The 15,399-nt window shown below is 50.2% G+C and overlaps 5 protein-coding genes across 5 annotated transcripts, besides 1 other annotated feature; 3 read left to right on the plus strand and 2 right to left on the minus strand.

Moving 5' to 3' along the window:
- Window positions 1-2,586, plus strand: UA08_01890 (hypothetical protein; the record flags this gene model as incomplete). Its single annotated transcript, XM_020261604.1, has 2 exons — window positions 1-250; window positions 476-2,586. 2 exons carry the CDS (start codon window positions 1-3, stop codon window positions 2,584-2,586), a joined length of 2,361 nt encoding a protein of 786 aa, XP_020122847.1.
- Window positions 2,587-3,069: 483 nt separating this feature from the next.
- UA08_01891 (hypothetical protein) lies at window positions 3,070-3,864 on the minus strand (the record flags this gene model as incomplete). The annotated part of the gene is made up of 4 exons (XM_020261605.1): window positions 3,070-3,220; window positions 3,282-3,479; window positions 3,513-3,578; window positions 3,632-3,864. 4 exons carry the CDS (start codon window positions 3,862-3,864, stop codon window positions 3,070-3,072), a joined length of 648 nt encoding a protein of 215 aa, XP_020122846.1.
- A 991-nt stretch (window positions 3,865-4,855) lies between these two features.
- On the plus strand, window positions 4,856-5,916 carry UA08_01892 (hypothetical protein; the record flags this gene model as incomplete). Its single annotated transcript, XM_020261606.1, has 3 exons — window positions 4,856-4,916; window positions 4,968-5,547; window positions 5,610-5,916. 3 exons carry the CDS (start codon window positions 4,856-4,858, stop codon window positions 5,914-5,916), a joined length of 948 nt encoding a protein of 315 aa, XP_020122849.1.
- A 296-nt stretch (window positions 5,917-6,212) lies between these two features.
- UA08_01893 (hypothetical protein) lies at window positions 6,213-8,019 on the minus strand (the record flags this gene model as incomplete). The annotated part of the gene is made up of 3 exons (XM_020261607.1): window positions 6,213-6,247; window positions 6,317-7,590; window positions 7,643-8,019. The coding sequence occupies 3 exons, from the start codon at window positions 8,017-8,019 to the stop codon at window positions 6,213-6,215; spliced, it is 1,686 nt and encodes a 561-aa protein (XP_020122848.1).
- A 945-nt stretch (window positions 8,020-8,964) lies between these two features.
- Window positions 8,965-9,048: a repeat region (Identified by RepeatMasker using a combination of RepBase library and repeat library created with RepeatScout).
- A 985-nt stretch (window positions 9,049-10,033) lies between these two features.
- Window positions 10,034-15,194, plus strand: UA08_01894 (hypothetical protein; the record flags this gene model as incomplete). Its single annotated transcript, XM_020261608.1, has 4 exons — window positions 10,034-11,176; window positions 11,331-12,194; window positions 12,621-14,837; window positions 14,892-15,194. The coding sequence occupies 4 exons, from the start codon at window positions 10,034-10,036 to the stop codon at window positions 15,192-15,194; spliced, it is 4,527 nt and encodes a 1,508-aa protein (XP_020122843.1).
- Between the last annotated feature and the right edge of the window lie 205 nt (window positions 15,195-15,399).

The following is a 15,399-nucleotide window of genomic DNA, read 5'->3' on the forward strand; positions in this document are numbered from 1 at the left end:
ATGTCGTCTGCGAACGCACCACACAAGTACCTATTGGGTACGACTCCTCGCAGCACGCGGTCGGCCGCGGCATCGCCCATAAAGAAGGATTCAATTAAGGCCTTGGGCGCGACTCCAGTGCAAGCGAAGCCCCAGACTACTCCACACCGGTCGCAGGCTGCTGGTGGTGGGAGGAGAATGACGAGGAGTCAGAGCCGAGAAGCGGAGGTGCCGCGCGGGAGCGGGAATCATCAGGAGAAAGCCCAGCCTGGTTAGTATCACCGTGCTTCCCACCAAGCACATCATGAGTTTTCATCGCTTTCTCATTGATTTGATCTGTTTCCTCACTTCACTTTACGCCTTCACCTCCTCTGCACGTTCTCGCCTACGGCTGCACAGATATCATTCCCCTAGCCCATACCATGCATTGCCTGCCTCAAAATCTCCATGGGCGGAACACAATCAAGGACTGCAGACACTAATCATGACAGGACAGGACTGGAATCTGTGGATGAAGAAGACACCAACGATAGTGGTTCGTTAGAAGTAACCTCGAATGCTGCAAACCAGCAGTTGAATGATGAACTGGAACATCAAGCCGTTCCGGAATCTCCCAATGGCCACGATGTATCTGGTGCTACGCTTGTTCCCATGGATCTTGACCCGGAAGCTGGTGAAATTGATTTGATTTCCATGGCTCAGTCGCTCCCTTATTTGCAACGAACATCTACTGAGCTTCTCGATTTTTTCGCTTCTAGCTTCTCGTCACCTAGCCGTTTTGCAGATTTGGCACGAGAATTAGCAAATCCAAAAAGCAACCAGTCCAGAAAATTAGAGTATTTAAAAACCAACTTTTTCACGCAACAAGAATACTTCGGCTCCGACGTTTATCTTTCAGTTGAAAAACTAGCTGCTATCTTCCCAACTGTCGATTCTGCGTCCAAGACCTGGCGCGTGGATGGCATCATCTATAAGTCGAACTGTGCTCAGTTTGCCTTGGAAATTCTCACCAGAATCGCAATGACAAACGACACCGAAGAAAGCATATGGACACTTGAGGGAGCGTTCCCGTTGCCGTTCCTAAATGCTCTGGAAAGTGGCAACGTAATTGAGAGTGCAGGGAACAGCGGCTTGCGACGGCCAACACTTGATTTGGCTATTGAAGTGAGAACTCAGCTCCTGAAGATCCGCCTCCTCGTTGAGAAGGACAAGGACCCGAACGCGATACTGGAAGCTGTGTTCTTCAACGAAATTCTCGACTCACAGCCAGCGGCAGACGCGGTATCTCCTCTCCGAGGTTTTAATTTGCCAGGGTTCTTTCAAGACGAGGATGGAAATCTACCCGATAAATATTTTGAGGATGTTCAAGAACGCGTACGTGAAATTCGAGCCTGTTTCAAAGAGCAGGATCGAGACGTTTTTAATGCACTCGAGGAACGCTTCCCTTGGGAAGAATTTATCTTTTCGGTAGCGAAATGGCTCCGTGCACGGAATGATGAGCTCAACCGTCACCTGGCTCAACAGCCCTCGGTGGATGACATTCACGATCAATTGGAGGATGCAATTAACCAGTCGGAGATATATGACTCTGTTCAAGAAACGCAGACTGGGGAGCCAACTTCTCCAGAAGAACAAGCCAATCAGCAGCGTCGGCGTGAGTTACTTCCCGCAGCCGAGATCAAGGACCGGCGTGAAGCAGGCGAACGAAAATCATTTAGTGACATGGATTCCCTTGTAGCTTTTGCCAGACTACAAAAGCAGCTAAATTCCGGCAATCTCAAAACTCCCGCAAGACACAACGATTTTGCTCCTCGACTCTCGAAACTTGCTTCTAAACCGGGTGGGAGAATATCGGTTCCGGTCACACCTGCTCCAGCTATTGATTCTGGCGATGTTGACCAGCAATTGGAACCTGATATTCGCGGAAACGGATTTCAGCAGAGTGTGACTGGTCAGCGACGACGAACTTTGCTTGAGCAGTCAAGAGGGACGCTGGCAACCAATCAAAGGTTGTCATTGCCGTCGCAGAGCGCGTTGCACGGAAGAGAGCGCGGCCTTGCTCCGGGATTTATCGATCGCCAAGCTAACGCTTCTAGAGTGTCCCCAATTGATTCTCAGAGATTGGGTAGTGGTGGTCCCAGCTCGTCCCGTAAACGTACGAGAGATGCATCCTTTGAGGATGACGAAGATGAAGATGGAGAAGGAGAATTTGAACTGGACAGCAGGCGCATTGATTTGCAGAACAGACGTGGCCAGAAACCGATCCAAAATGCGAAACGTCCAAGATATGATAATGAGCTTGATGGTAGACGACAAGGAGTGTCGAATGAGACCCGAGTGATCGCACGCCCTGCAGAACGAACGACCGCTCCTGTGCCTGTTCCTCGTCCTCCCCATCACTCATCCCCGCAAAAGCCGCCACAAATCCGCCGACCATGGACAGCAGAGGAAGACCGCCAATTTATTCGTCTTATTGAGCAACACGGCACAAGTTGGGCAGAAATTAAATCCCAGGATGAGACATCGGAATCGCCGAAACTCAGGAATCGAGACCAGGGAAACCTGAAGGATCGAGCACGTAATTTGGTTATGATTATGTTGAAGTGAGTCTATGCATTGACACATGTCCATCCAGATACTTTGCTAATTTTCTCCTTTGCAGAGGTGGGACACCGTATGACCAATTACCATTAAATTTCAATCGCATTACCCTAAAAAAGGTCGATATTGAGAATCTTCGAAGAAGGGGGATTGAATTTCCCGACCCAATTGAGCAACGTCGAAGGAACTATTTCTGATACCTTTCATGCTAGTATTCTTTGCGGCGACTTGAGCGAATTATTTACGCTGAAATGGTCGATGCAATGTATATATTAATTGCCAAACTGGATCGACCATTTGGGTTCCTTTTTGACCAATACAACTTTTTTTTTTCCGTTTTGCTTTCTCCTTTCTTTCAGTTGGGACTGGGATTCTTTTTTACACATGAATATGTAATTTATCTATTCATTGGGCCACTGAAAATATGGTTCGTTATTCACCAGGGTTCGATATCAGAATCAACATGCAAACACCATGCTATGACAGGCTTCAAAGAAGCTGCAAAAGTCTCTCGGCAATCAGTTCTCCCATCAAGTCATACCCCTTGTCCGTCAGATGCAGACCATCATCCCAGATCTCTTCGCGCCGCTGTTCGTCCATGGCATGATATGGAAGAGCGGACCTGAGGTCGAACGAGTAGCTACACCACTGTCAACGCTGATACAAACAATGTGCACATTGAAAATGGGCGATCCACTTACTATCTATCCTCCTTGTGCGCAAGAATAGACGCATTCAATACATCCCGATTCCGGTCTAGTTTTGCAGATCGATATGCGCATTCGGGAACGGTAAGGGCGAGTACTTTGGTAGTTGGCGAGGAGCCCAGGGCTAGGGCGTAGGTTGCCTGGAGTCCGGCGAAGATTTGCTCGGGGGTGAAGGAGCCGTACCCTAAGTCGCTATAGAAGCGTTAGCTGGGTGCTACCTCGTACCTAGGTAGAGAGGGGAGTATACTTGGTTCCGCCGAGGATGGTGATCCAGTCGTGTCTTGGATTGCACTGAAACTCTACGTCAACTATGGAACTGATGCCTATAGAACTATGTATGATACGTACACGCCAGCTTCATCCTTTCCAGAAACCGACCAGGCGGACAATTCACCAGGTCGCCGGGCTGCCCTTCAACGTCGATATCGACAAGCCCGCCGTTGGATGCCACGGCGGCATGCTCGGCGGACAGCAGCTGCTCTTTTAGGGTCAGTGCATAGGGGTGGTTGGTTTCGACACCGTAGTGCCAGTAGCCCGCGGTCAGGGAGTTGCCGAAGCAGAGGATGTTGAGGGGCATGGCTGGAATTTGCTCGCTAGCAGCTCAGTTACTCCGTCGTTAGCTACAGCGTGGATGCCTAGGTACTTGATACCCATGGCCTCAGGCACCACTGTGGGGGTGGCGGTGGTGAGGCTGCTCTATAAATAAATCCATACATCAACACGGCATATCTTTATATGCTCCGTACATAAACTAGAAGAGCAATGTTGCATGCCGGCTCCGAGGCAGCGGATTGATACTATCGCGTTCTCTGCGCATGTCTCACTTGGAGAGTGTTAGCATGTATTCGCAAAATAGTAGGCGTACGTCACAATGCTTACTTGCCCATCCTGCTGCAACCTTTCCAGCAAAAAGAACCGCAGGTGAAACACACTCTGGCGCTACAGGGCTGATCAGCCGGGCGTGATTGGGCGCAGTGTTGCATTTGGTTGCTGTGCTGCTAGTTTGGCCCCGACGAACTTCCTTTTCACTAGTTTGGCCTCTGGTTGGCGCGCTATTTCGTTCATTTCTATGCTGATCCAACTGTGCCCGCCACATGATCACCGAGGTACATTCTGCCTGTCTGTTTTTTGCTACCAAGCAGAATAAACACACATCAACGAGTATACATTGACGACTGCACACTTCTTTCTCCAAGATCTCTCTTGACACGACTTCACGAAGCCGACGATTTCCTACATTTGCTTACCTAGGCACATTTCAGCCCCGAAACGTCAACTGTCAACTGGCGTTTGGGAAATTCCAGAGTTACATCCAGTGAATCTTAAACGACGTGATCTCACTGCCAATTTCCCTATTGACTACGACTATTACCATAATACAGCGTTATTAAGAATTGGCCTGTTGATTTATTGTTTCAACGCTAAAAAGAATATCTGCTGAGACAGTAAGTTGAATCTGCGTATTTATATGAGGCCGCCGCACCTCTTCCCTGCTTGAATAAGCCTATTTCATACTAATAATTTCTTTTGTTGTTGTTAAGAAACATACCGCCTAATTTGTTTATACCATGCATTCGTTTGTCCCCGTGTCGCTTGTGGCGACTGCTACTCTCTTTTCTGCTGTGCAGGGTGAGTCCATCTCTCTTTTGCCTTCCAAAGCCAGACAACTAAGATTACCAGGAATCAACATCCTCGAACCTGCCGATGGCGAGACCGTCTACGCATCCCAGGGATTCGACGTCGTCTGGACCTACGACTCATCCGACTTCACCAACTGGGAGATTGAGCTTGCCAACCCGACACCCGGCGCACTTTTGGCCACCAATGTCATCCAGCCCTCGCTCGCCAGCGGCGCCACTTCCACCTTTACCTATCATATAGCAGCCTTCACTGGCGTCGCTGATGGAGACAACTACCATGTTGTCATGGACCCGAGGAACGGAGGAATCGGCTCATACCCGGAGTCAGGCGCATTCACTATTGTGAACGGCGCAAGTGGTACGACGACGACCTCTTCGACTAACCCGACGCCTACTTCTTCTTCTTCTTCTTCGTCATCGTCATCGTCGCCGTCGTCCTCTTCTTCTTCCTCTTCCTCCAGCTCAACCAGTACTAGTGCCACCCCTCCCCCATCACAGACCAGTACCACTAGCAGTCCCTCTATATCAACACCAAGCTCTTCATACAGCAGCAGTCACTTACCAAGCACAGCATCTTCATCTTCATCTTCAACTTCAACTTCAACATCCACTTCGGAAAGGTAAGAATTGCCCTCTCAGCCTTCTCTCGCTGCACAAATATCAATATCTAACCCACTCACAGCACAACACTCTCCGTCTCAACCACCTCAACCCTTATACCCACCACGGGCTTAAACAGCACCATCGTCAGCGCCAGCACCAGCTTCTCAACCTACACATCCGGCACCGTGTCGAGTGTAATTCCACAGTCAACCATCTACAAGACCACCGTCGTCGGACCCAGTTCGACCACCTCATCATCATCGACGGGCACGGAATCGGCCACTTCGTCGCCGACCATTGCGCTAGCAGCGGGTGGCAAGGCTGTTTCGCCCTTGGGATTGGTGTCTGGTGTTGTTGGGGCGGTTCTAGGATTGTTTATGCTTTAAACCATGCAATCTTAGTATGTTGGATGGATTTTCTTTTGGGAAGTTCACACTAAGGTTGAATTTGTGTGTATTCTGCATACATATGTATGTTTGTATATATGGGGTTCGGACATGGTGAAATATTATCCGAATGAATGACAAACGTTTGGCGAGGTGAAAGAGACAGTTCCATTTAGTATTCATTATATCTGTGTTTGTAGACCAGGCAAGCACTGCGTCCTGGGTATATACAATCATTGACATACGAAATTCGTGTTTTCATATCTCCATATATAACTTCTGCGAATTGATTCAGTTTACTCCTCCCATGTATCGAACGCCCTGATCAATTCTACATATACGCGAAAAAAAAATGTCAGCATAAACCCGAGAAAAGGGGGGAGAGGAAAGAGAAATTTACCGTAATAAAATGCTATTCCCTCCAAATGCACCGCAATATCGAGCTTCTCGTCAACGGTGTGGATGTTAGCGGACCCGCCATAACGCATCGGACTGAATCTCCAAATATTACGCGTCAAGTTCCAATAGAACCGTGTATCGGTGTTTCCGGTCATGACGTCGCCGGTGACGATCACCGTCTGGTTGAATGGAAGTATACTCTCAAAAACTTGGCGGGTGACGCCAGACATGCGCGTCCAGACTGCGTCCGATGGCGATGTTGGGCTGATCGGGGCCGGTTCGAGGGCGAGAGAGAAATCAGAGACGTCGATGTGATTGTTTGATTCGCCTGTCTTGCCCGAGCCGAACGCCGAGAATGTCAGATTGTGGCTTTTGGCGATTGGGGTAATAATGTCAATAGCCCGTTGACGGACGATATCGGTGTTTTCGTGCAAGGCAACTCGGTAGTTGACTGTCGCGTTGATTTTTTCTGGAAGTGCATTGATTTTCACACCGCCGTTGATGAGATCAGCTGCCTGGGAGGTTTGATACAGAAATCGCATGCGTTCGCCTCGTGAAGCAGCTAGTGCCTCGGCTAATCCAGCGAAATCTGATGATTCTAGTGCAGACCAAAGCCAGGGCTCGACATAATCGGCCGAATGCTTCGCTTGACATGCGAGACCGTGTCGAGCAGGGTGAGAAAGATCAAGTCGAGGAGTGAAGAGTTGTTCCCGCTCGAGATGGTAAATGATTTCGGAGATGATACCGATTCCCGTATGTGCTGGTGGTACGGAGGAGTGTCCACCGGCAATGCTGAGTGCGATATGCAAATCAATTGCCCCTTTCTCTCCTACACCTGGCACCGCATAGACCTTATCACCGAGAGGCAGCAAGCCCATCCCACCCTCATCAATGATGAACTCGAAGCTATCTTTGCCATAGCGATTTTCGAGGTGCTGAGCCAGATGGCCGGCCCCCTTCTCGCCTTTAGACTCTTCGTCATAACCGAAGGACAGCACGAGAGTACGTGTTGGGGTCCAGCCTTGCTTTAGCAAATCTTCGACCGCAGATAACTCGGCAATAAGGGTGTTTTTGCAGTCGCTGGCGCCTCGTCCCCACAGCCATTGGCCATCGAAGTGTCCAGAAAAGGGAGGGTAGGTCCAGTCATTTGGATCGTCAATGGGGACGACGTCTTGATGAGCCATAAGAAGCATGGGCTTTAGCGCGGGATTACTTCCATTGATCGTGTATAGAAGACCAAGACGATTGACCTTTTCGAGCTTGGCGTAGGAGTGACTGGGCCAATTAGTTATATAACTGTTACAAAAGAATGCACAATACAACGTACAGTAGTGGAAACGACTCAGCCAAAACATCGTGAAGGTCGAGGAAAGGAGCATAGTAGTCGCTCCACGGGTCATCCTCAAGCTCTGTCGAAGTGCTGGGCACTTGGACGACACGCGACAAGCGCTCAACCTGTCTTTGGCGGATGGAAGAATCATGGACAAAGTCAAGAGAGGAGTGGAAGCCGTCATTTGGCGGGGTGACTATTGGTGGAAGAGGGCAGACATCGTCGCCAGGCGAGCCTACAATGTCTATGTTGTGGTGGCCATGATGACCGTTTCCTTGCTTATCAATCGGAGTCTGGCCGAACGGATACGAGACCGAGCGGGCGAGCGCCCCTGTTGCCAGCACGGGCGCGAATAGTGCTGGGACAAGGCGCATTATTAGATGTGCTTGCGAAAAATTAACATGGAATGAATACCTAGGCAAGCAAAGAGAGAAAAAGTGAGAGGGAAATGAGGGAAAAAGTGAGGAGATTCCGTGCTTGCTTCGTGCTTCCCCACACCCAACCAACACTTACCTATCTGGGTAAGTAGCTTATCTTAGGTTCTTATCGCACACGAGAGCTAGGCCAACTCAGGAAGGTCCACACGCTAAGAAACATGTAGGGGCATTGGTGATTTCTAATTGCACAATATACATGATATCATCTATAAGGGCGATAGTACAAGAGCTAAGAGACTAATTAAGGCTTAGCCAATCTTTCCATTCATCGTTGTCTGTTAGAATTCAGATAGTCCCATATATTCTGTAGCTTGGAATCGAGCTGTGCCGAGAACAACTCATGGATTTCTTGTTGTTGACCGAGTACAGAGCTCGCTACTCATCCAAATCTGATTTGGGGTCGGGCCGTGAACACGAGAACACAGATAATGGAAAGGATAAAAGTTGGAACGAAACCAACCGTCCTTCTCTGGATTGCGGCGTTTCTCTCCGCCAATATGTTCAAGATCATATACTTCGCCCTCGACGTTCTCCACCCTCAATTTCCACGTCTGACATATGGGTCGCTCTCCCTCGTGATGTATCCAGCAGTTACTGGGAATTGCCAGTGGACTATGGCATCCCAGATGCCATACATATGATTCTCGGAATTGGTGGACCTCAAACTGTTGATCTCGCGCTAGATTAAATTGATCTAGAGGTACTAAAAATGGTTAGAACGGCCACAGTTAGACGAAAAATGGTACATACATTCAGGGAAAGTCATTGTAAGATTATATGGAGGTTTGGGGGGACCTGGGATTGAAGTTTTTGACGAGTCTCCGGGAAAGCCTTGGCTGCTGAAGGCGAAGGGTTCTGCTCAGTCTCAAGAATGTTCTAACAACGCAATATTAACCATTAAGCCAGCAAAAAGAGTACTCTTAATGGGGCTTCTGGTAGGTGTAGATATGCCTCGAAATTCCGCTGTCAGGTTCTTATGACGGCACACATGAACACGTACCAGCATCGTAGCTAGATTAAGGAGATGGAGGATATTGAGTTTGGTGATATGTAAAAGAGAAGGTCAAAAGTTTGAGAGACGAGGTTGGGGATATGGCGGAGATAGAAGACGGTGAAAGAAGAGAAAAGATAGAAGAAAACAAAGATCTAGCACTAAAGTGGATTAGGAAGTTGGAGAGGGTAAGAGCCCTATAACAAAAGCTATCTTCTTTGTCATGTTATATTTCTTTGTTGAAAACCACTGCCTTGAGTTTGTATGTGAACTCACGTATGAATGAAAGATGACCTCTTTCGATGGAACAGGGGTTATACAGAGCTAATGCTAAAGAGGCAAGGCTCCCGCCACTAACCAAAGGCGGGAAGGCTCAAGGCACAAACACACAATAAAATTGTCCATGAGAAAAAGGCATCTCCATACAAGTCGGAAAAAAGCACAAGTTTCATTGCACAACATGTAATGGAGAATTAGCAGAGACAGAGAGATAAGATGTGAGGAGTAGATCCAGATCCAACCCGCACTACCTATCTGTGTAAACAGCTTATTGTAGTCGCCGCACATGAGGCTAGGCCTATTCAGGAAGGTTCCAATATCCAGGCACTGGTTAGTTATAGTTAGTTATCACGTGCGGCTTACCTCATCATAGTTTCCCATAACAGTTAGTACACTTTAATTAGTTCCTCCAATCAGACACGCCGAATAAACGACCCATACAACAATTCCAGTCAACTCACTACCAATCAGTCAGTCAGAGTTTGAAAAAGATACAACACTACGAGCTTAGTATGAAGTGTGGAGTCGCAGATTAGTGATTGATTCGGAGGAAGTTATCTGATAGCGTAATCGCACATGCTGCGGTATCCCCTCAACGCACTCAGCGTGTGATCCCTTCCATTCGACGGTAAAGGCGGCGCCAGAGAGGAAAAGAAAAAAAAGAAAAGAAAAGAAAAGAAAATGTCCGACATACAGCCACTCCCAGCACCACCCCTTAACGCTCCATCATCAGCCAATGCTTGCGATTTGTGGGTGATTGACGCAGCGACCGAGATTGTCTGCGACCCAGCATGTCTCTTGCAACCCACCATACACGGACACAAGAATCTCAACCTGCCGACGTTTGCATTCTACATCTATAACCCGCGACACAACAAACGTGTCTTATTTGACAGCGGCACACGCAAGGACTGGTGGAATCTGCCGCCGCGGGTTGTGGAAGCCGTCACTTCTCGCGGGGTTCTGGGACTCCATGTGAAGAATGAAGTTTACGATATTCTTGCCGAGCATCATACAAAAGCCCCGGATAGCACTATTGTCGACCCGGATACTATTGATGCTGTAGTCTGGAGTCACTTCCATTATGACCACATAGGCAACATCCAACGCTTCCCCAAATCCACGAGCATTGTGGTCGGACCCGGGTTTAAGAAGGATTTTCTTCCGGGATACCCTATTCGTGAAGACGCCCCCTTGCACCAGGCGGATTTTGACGGGCGCCAACTGGTTGAGGTATCGTTTGACAGTGGTCTGAAAATTGGCAAATACGATGCCCACGACTATTTCGGGGATGGCAGTTTTTATCTCGTGAATACACCCGGGCACACGCGGGGACATATATCGGGCTTCGTGCGAACGACCGCAGACACATTTGTTTTCCTGGGTGGTGACATTTCCCATTTCCCGGGTATGTACAGACCAAGCCAGTACAGGCCCATGCCAGCGACAATTCCTGCTGAAACGCCTCTGGATACACCGCGATTACCTGTTCCGTGTCCCTGTTCGCTATTCACGGCGTGTCATCCGAGGCATCCAGACGAGAAGGCGGCGCGGACTGAGCCCTACTATCAAGTATCGCAGGACCCGACGTCATGGTACGATTTCCCCGCCGAAGCCTCGCGCACCGTCGAGTCGCTTCAGGAATTTGATGCGGATGAGAACGTCTTTGTGGCTATTGCGCACGACCCGGCATTGCGGGAGATTGTAGATGCGTTTCCAAATGGGAAACTGAATGATTGGAAGGCTAAGCGATGGGGGGTGAAGAGTCATTGGCATTTTGTCAATGAGCTGCCGGTTGATGGACGTCCTGGGCGAGAGGCGATTGTAGATGGATTCTATAAGGAGGGGAAGCCTTACCAGGCTTAACTGTGGATAGAGCATTGCGTGTAAATAATTGCAGCATAGAGTAGAGCACACAGCGTAAATTACCTAGATGTAACGTGGGACAACAGAGATGCTACATTCCCCGCACATCCAGCGGTGGACTTTACCAGCTACGTCCTTGGACTTCACTGCAGGTGTTAAGAATATCTCTCAGGCGACGGCTTGTATTAGAATGTCACCGTCTTCAGTTGCAATCATAACCGGCGGTGCAGGCGACATCGGGCGCGCAATCGCCAGACACCTCGCCCCGACACACTCGCACATTGTGCTACTCGACATTGATGAAGTCAAACTGGAAGAAGCCCGCGACAAGCTCCCCATCGAGATACGCAGAAAGATAACCATCAGAGTCTGCGATGTCACGGACTCAAATGCGCTGTCCCGAGTAGCAGAGGACATATTCGGGGCTGCTGATGCTCCGAAAGCAAGCCTCAAAACGCTCGTCAACAACGCAGGCGGCACAACGATCGGGTCTCTACACAAAATCACGCCTGCGGAATGGAAGCAGGAAGTCGCACTCAACCTTGATGCAGCCTATTTCTGCTTCCATGCGTTTTCAGCGGCGCTACTCAGAAACAACACAGGCACAATGATCAACATTTCATCTGCCAATGGCGTCGGCATGTTTGGCAACCCAGCCTATAGCGCCGCCAAAGCCGGGCTGAACCATTTCACGCGCGCGGTTGCGGTCGAGTATGGCAAGGGTGGAGTTAGGGCTAATGTGGTCGCGCCGGGGACGGTGATGACGGACGCGTGGCGAGGGAAAGTGGAGGACAAGCCTGACGTGTTCGCTCGATTGAGCGAGTGGTATCCCTCGGGACGACTGGTTGAGGCTGACGAGGTGGCCAGCGCTGTCGCGTTCTTGGCCAGCGAGCAGGCCAAGGGGATCAACGGAGTCTGTCTGCCGGTGGACGGCGGGCTGACGGCGGGCATGCCACCAGTCGCGCGGAGTTTTGGCGTGAGTGAGTATTATTGATGCATTTGTAGTTCTAGCTAGCCAATGAAGACGCTCAGTTCGTTTCGCGATGAAACATTGCGTAGCAGCAGCAGCCAGTGAGCTCGGTGCTCTGCGAGATGCTAAATTGTTGGGTCTTTACGAGCAGGAAGGACTAAGGGGTAGACTAGCACGCAGTGCGGGTCGGCCTTCATGGGCCAAGCTCCGTTTCAGCCTCAAATGCAGAAAGTAGACCAGACCTTGCTTTTTCCCAGCTGCAAGAAAAACTTAAAGGGAAAAAAAAAAAGAAAGAAAAAAAAAAATTCTCTGGCCGCCGACAGCTCACTCCAGTTCCTCCTCTTCTCTCTGCGTGTTTGCTGCACGGAGTGTTGACTCTCTCGCACCCCCCGCATCTCACTCAGACAGACAACCCAAATGTCGACGCTGCAGGTGGACGACGCACGCCTGCGCAGTCGCTCCAAATCCCCCAGCGGCAGAAGTCGCGATCGTGCGCCGTCGCGTTCTCCAGCGCCGTCGTCGAGATCAGCCGGGAGGAAATACTACGACTCGGATTCAGCAGAGGAAGAACGGCGCGACAGGCGATATTCCGGCCGCAGTAGCCGTGCTGACTACGACAAGCGAAGCAGCTCAAAGTACGGCCTTTCCGACTCAGAGGAAGATCGCTATCGGGCCAAGGAGCGCACCAAAGATCGGTACTACCACTCGGAATCGGAGGACGATGGTGTAAGGAGACGCTACGCAGAAAGAGTGCCTCAACCCACCACCAGCAAGTCGTCACGCTACAAAGACGAAGCAGAGAAGAATCGTGCGTATCGTCGCTCAGGTCGCGGCCATTCGCCAGTGTATGACAGTGACTCGGACACGGAAAGCGACTCTGATACGAGTGCGCTCGCATACGGAGAGGCTCATGGCCATCTGAAGCACCGCCCGCCTCAACAGCAGCAGCAGCAGCAGCAACAGCAACAAGATCCACGCTCGTCGCGTGAGTCGATAACAAAACTGGCGTCAAAAATGGCCTCAAGCGTGGCCTCCAAGCTTGGTGCTACTTACCGACTGGATGATGACTCCGACCACGAACGGCCCGGTGCTCATCCCCGTTACGCCAAGCCCGGTCAATTCTCCTACCAGCAACCCCCCGTCGCGACGCATGCTCAGCCAAGCCAATACGCCGATGCGAGGCTACAGGCGCAAATTAACAATGGCCAAATTCCTCCTGTGCTCCCTCCCGATTGGGCTCCGATTCCCCCGTCTGAGATGCCCGGTTATGTGCCTCCGAGCTCCCATCCGGCTAGCACACAGTCAATCCCAGGCGCTTTCCCCGGAGGATTCCCAGCCACAGCGCCTCCTCATACGCAGGCTCCAGCGTATGCCCCGACACAGTCATATGCAAACCCGGCTCTTTACCAGTACGCAAATCCTGATCCGAATATCCGGTATACTTCCAAAAATGAACGACAACCCTATACTGCGTCAGCGCAACCCCAATTCACAAAGCCCTATACCGCGAGTGCCGAACCTCAATTTCTGGAGATTGCACCTGGGCGTTCTCGCGATGAAAGCGTCGGCCGACAGGGTCGTCCTCATAGTCTGTCTGTATCTAGCAATCTTTCGGTAGGCGGTGGAGGAGGAGTACCTGCCGGTAGCCGACCTCCAGCTAGCCCCCTTCTCGAAGCGTACAAGGGCACCTATCAATCCATCTCCCCGATGCCTTCTCCGATCATTAGCCCGGCCAATTTGGCCCGCGACGAAGACATCTCCGACATGGACGAGCTAGGTGGGGGATCTGGATCTGATCGTCGCCGGAAGCACCGACACACCAAGTCTCGAGATGAGAAAGAACGCACTAGAGAATCAGACAAGGATCGCAAGCGTCATTCGAGGCATGCCAGCCGTAGTGGTGGTGGTAATGGCAGCGAAGAAATGATTCTTATCGAGCCATCGGTCCGGAAGAGAGTCACATTCTATGACCCAGTCCCCGATGCCATGGACTTGAAAGATGCCCTATCTCGCCATACCAGTCTTGACACGCGACCACTTCTAGAGATCCTACCGAATCTCGCTAGCGATGATATCCTGGCTCTGAGACAGGAGTACAAGAGACATGCCAAGGTGCACGGCAAAGGCATCAACATTGCTAAACACATCAAGTTGAAGCTCGGCAACACCTCCTTCGGCAAGGTCTGTTATGCCACCGCCCTGGGTCGATGGGAGTCCGAAGCTTACTGGGCGAATTGCTATTACCAAGCGGGCACATCGCGACGCGAGCTACTCATTGAGTCACTGATAGGACGAACCAACGCAGACATTCGCGAGATCAAAAACTCATTTCGAGATGCGCGGTATGCGGATAGTCTTGAGAAATGCATGAAGGCAGAACTCAAGGCAGATAAGTTCCGTTCTGCTATCTTGTTGGCGTTGTCGGAGCAAAGACAGCTCGATAAGGGCCAGGTGGATGTGCATTTGGTGCAGGATGATGTGAGAGATTTGCGGCGAGCGGTGACTGCGCGCGAAGGTGGCGAGACGGCGATGATTAATATCGTTTTGCTTCGGAGTGACAGCCATCTGCGGGAGGTTATGGCGTTATATACGCATTTATACAGGACGAATTTTGCCAAGGATGTGATCAAAAAGTCGCAGAACCTGGTCGTATGTCTGAACCTTTTCCCTTTTGTCTAGTGAGATTGTATTAACATACTGTAGGGCGAAACGCTCGTACACATTCTCAATGGCGCCGTCAATCGTCCCATGCGAGATGCCTTGCTGCTGCATCAAGCCATCCGTGAATCGCACAGCAGCAGAGAGCGATCAGAGCTGCTCATCTCGCGACTGGTGCGTCTGCATTGGGAGCCGAAGCACTTGGAGCTGGTGAAAGAGGAATATGGGTATCGATACCGCGAGCGCGTGGAAGAGGCAATTGCGCAGGAAGTCATTACGTCTAGTGGAGGCAGTGAATGGGGGGAGTTTTGTATTGAGTTGGTTAGGAGTTCGTCAAAATTGGCGTGAATATTCTGTTTGTCCTTAGTCTTATTATCGTTTTCCCCCCATAACCTTATGATGATTGAATGATCTATGAGAACGAGCATGTGTATGCGCTATAAGCTTACTACGATGATGTTGAGATCAGTCCTAGGTATATGTATGGTAGGTACCCAAATGAATTGACCCAATGCTTTTATCTTTTTATTCTATGTATGCATCGTAATATGTA

The sequence above is a fragment of the Talaromyces atroroseus genome (genome assembly GCF_001907595.1).
Source record: "Talaromyces atroroseus strain IBT 11181 chromosome Unknown scaffold_1, whole genome shotgun sequence".
Lineage (NCBI taxonomy): Eukaryota > Fungi > Ascomycota > Eurotiomycetes > Eurotiales > Trichocomaceae > Talaromyces > Talaromyces atroroseus.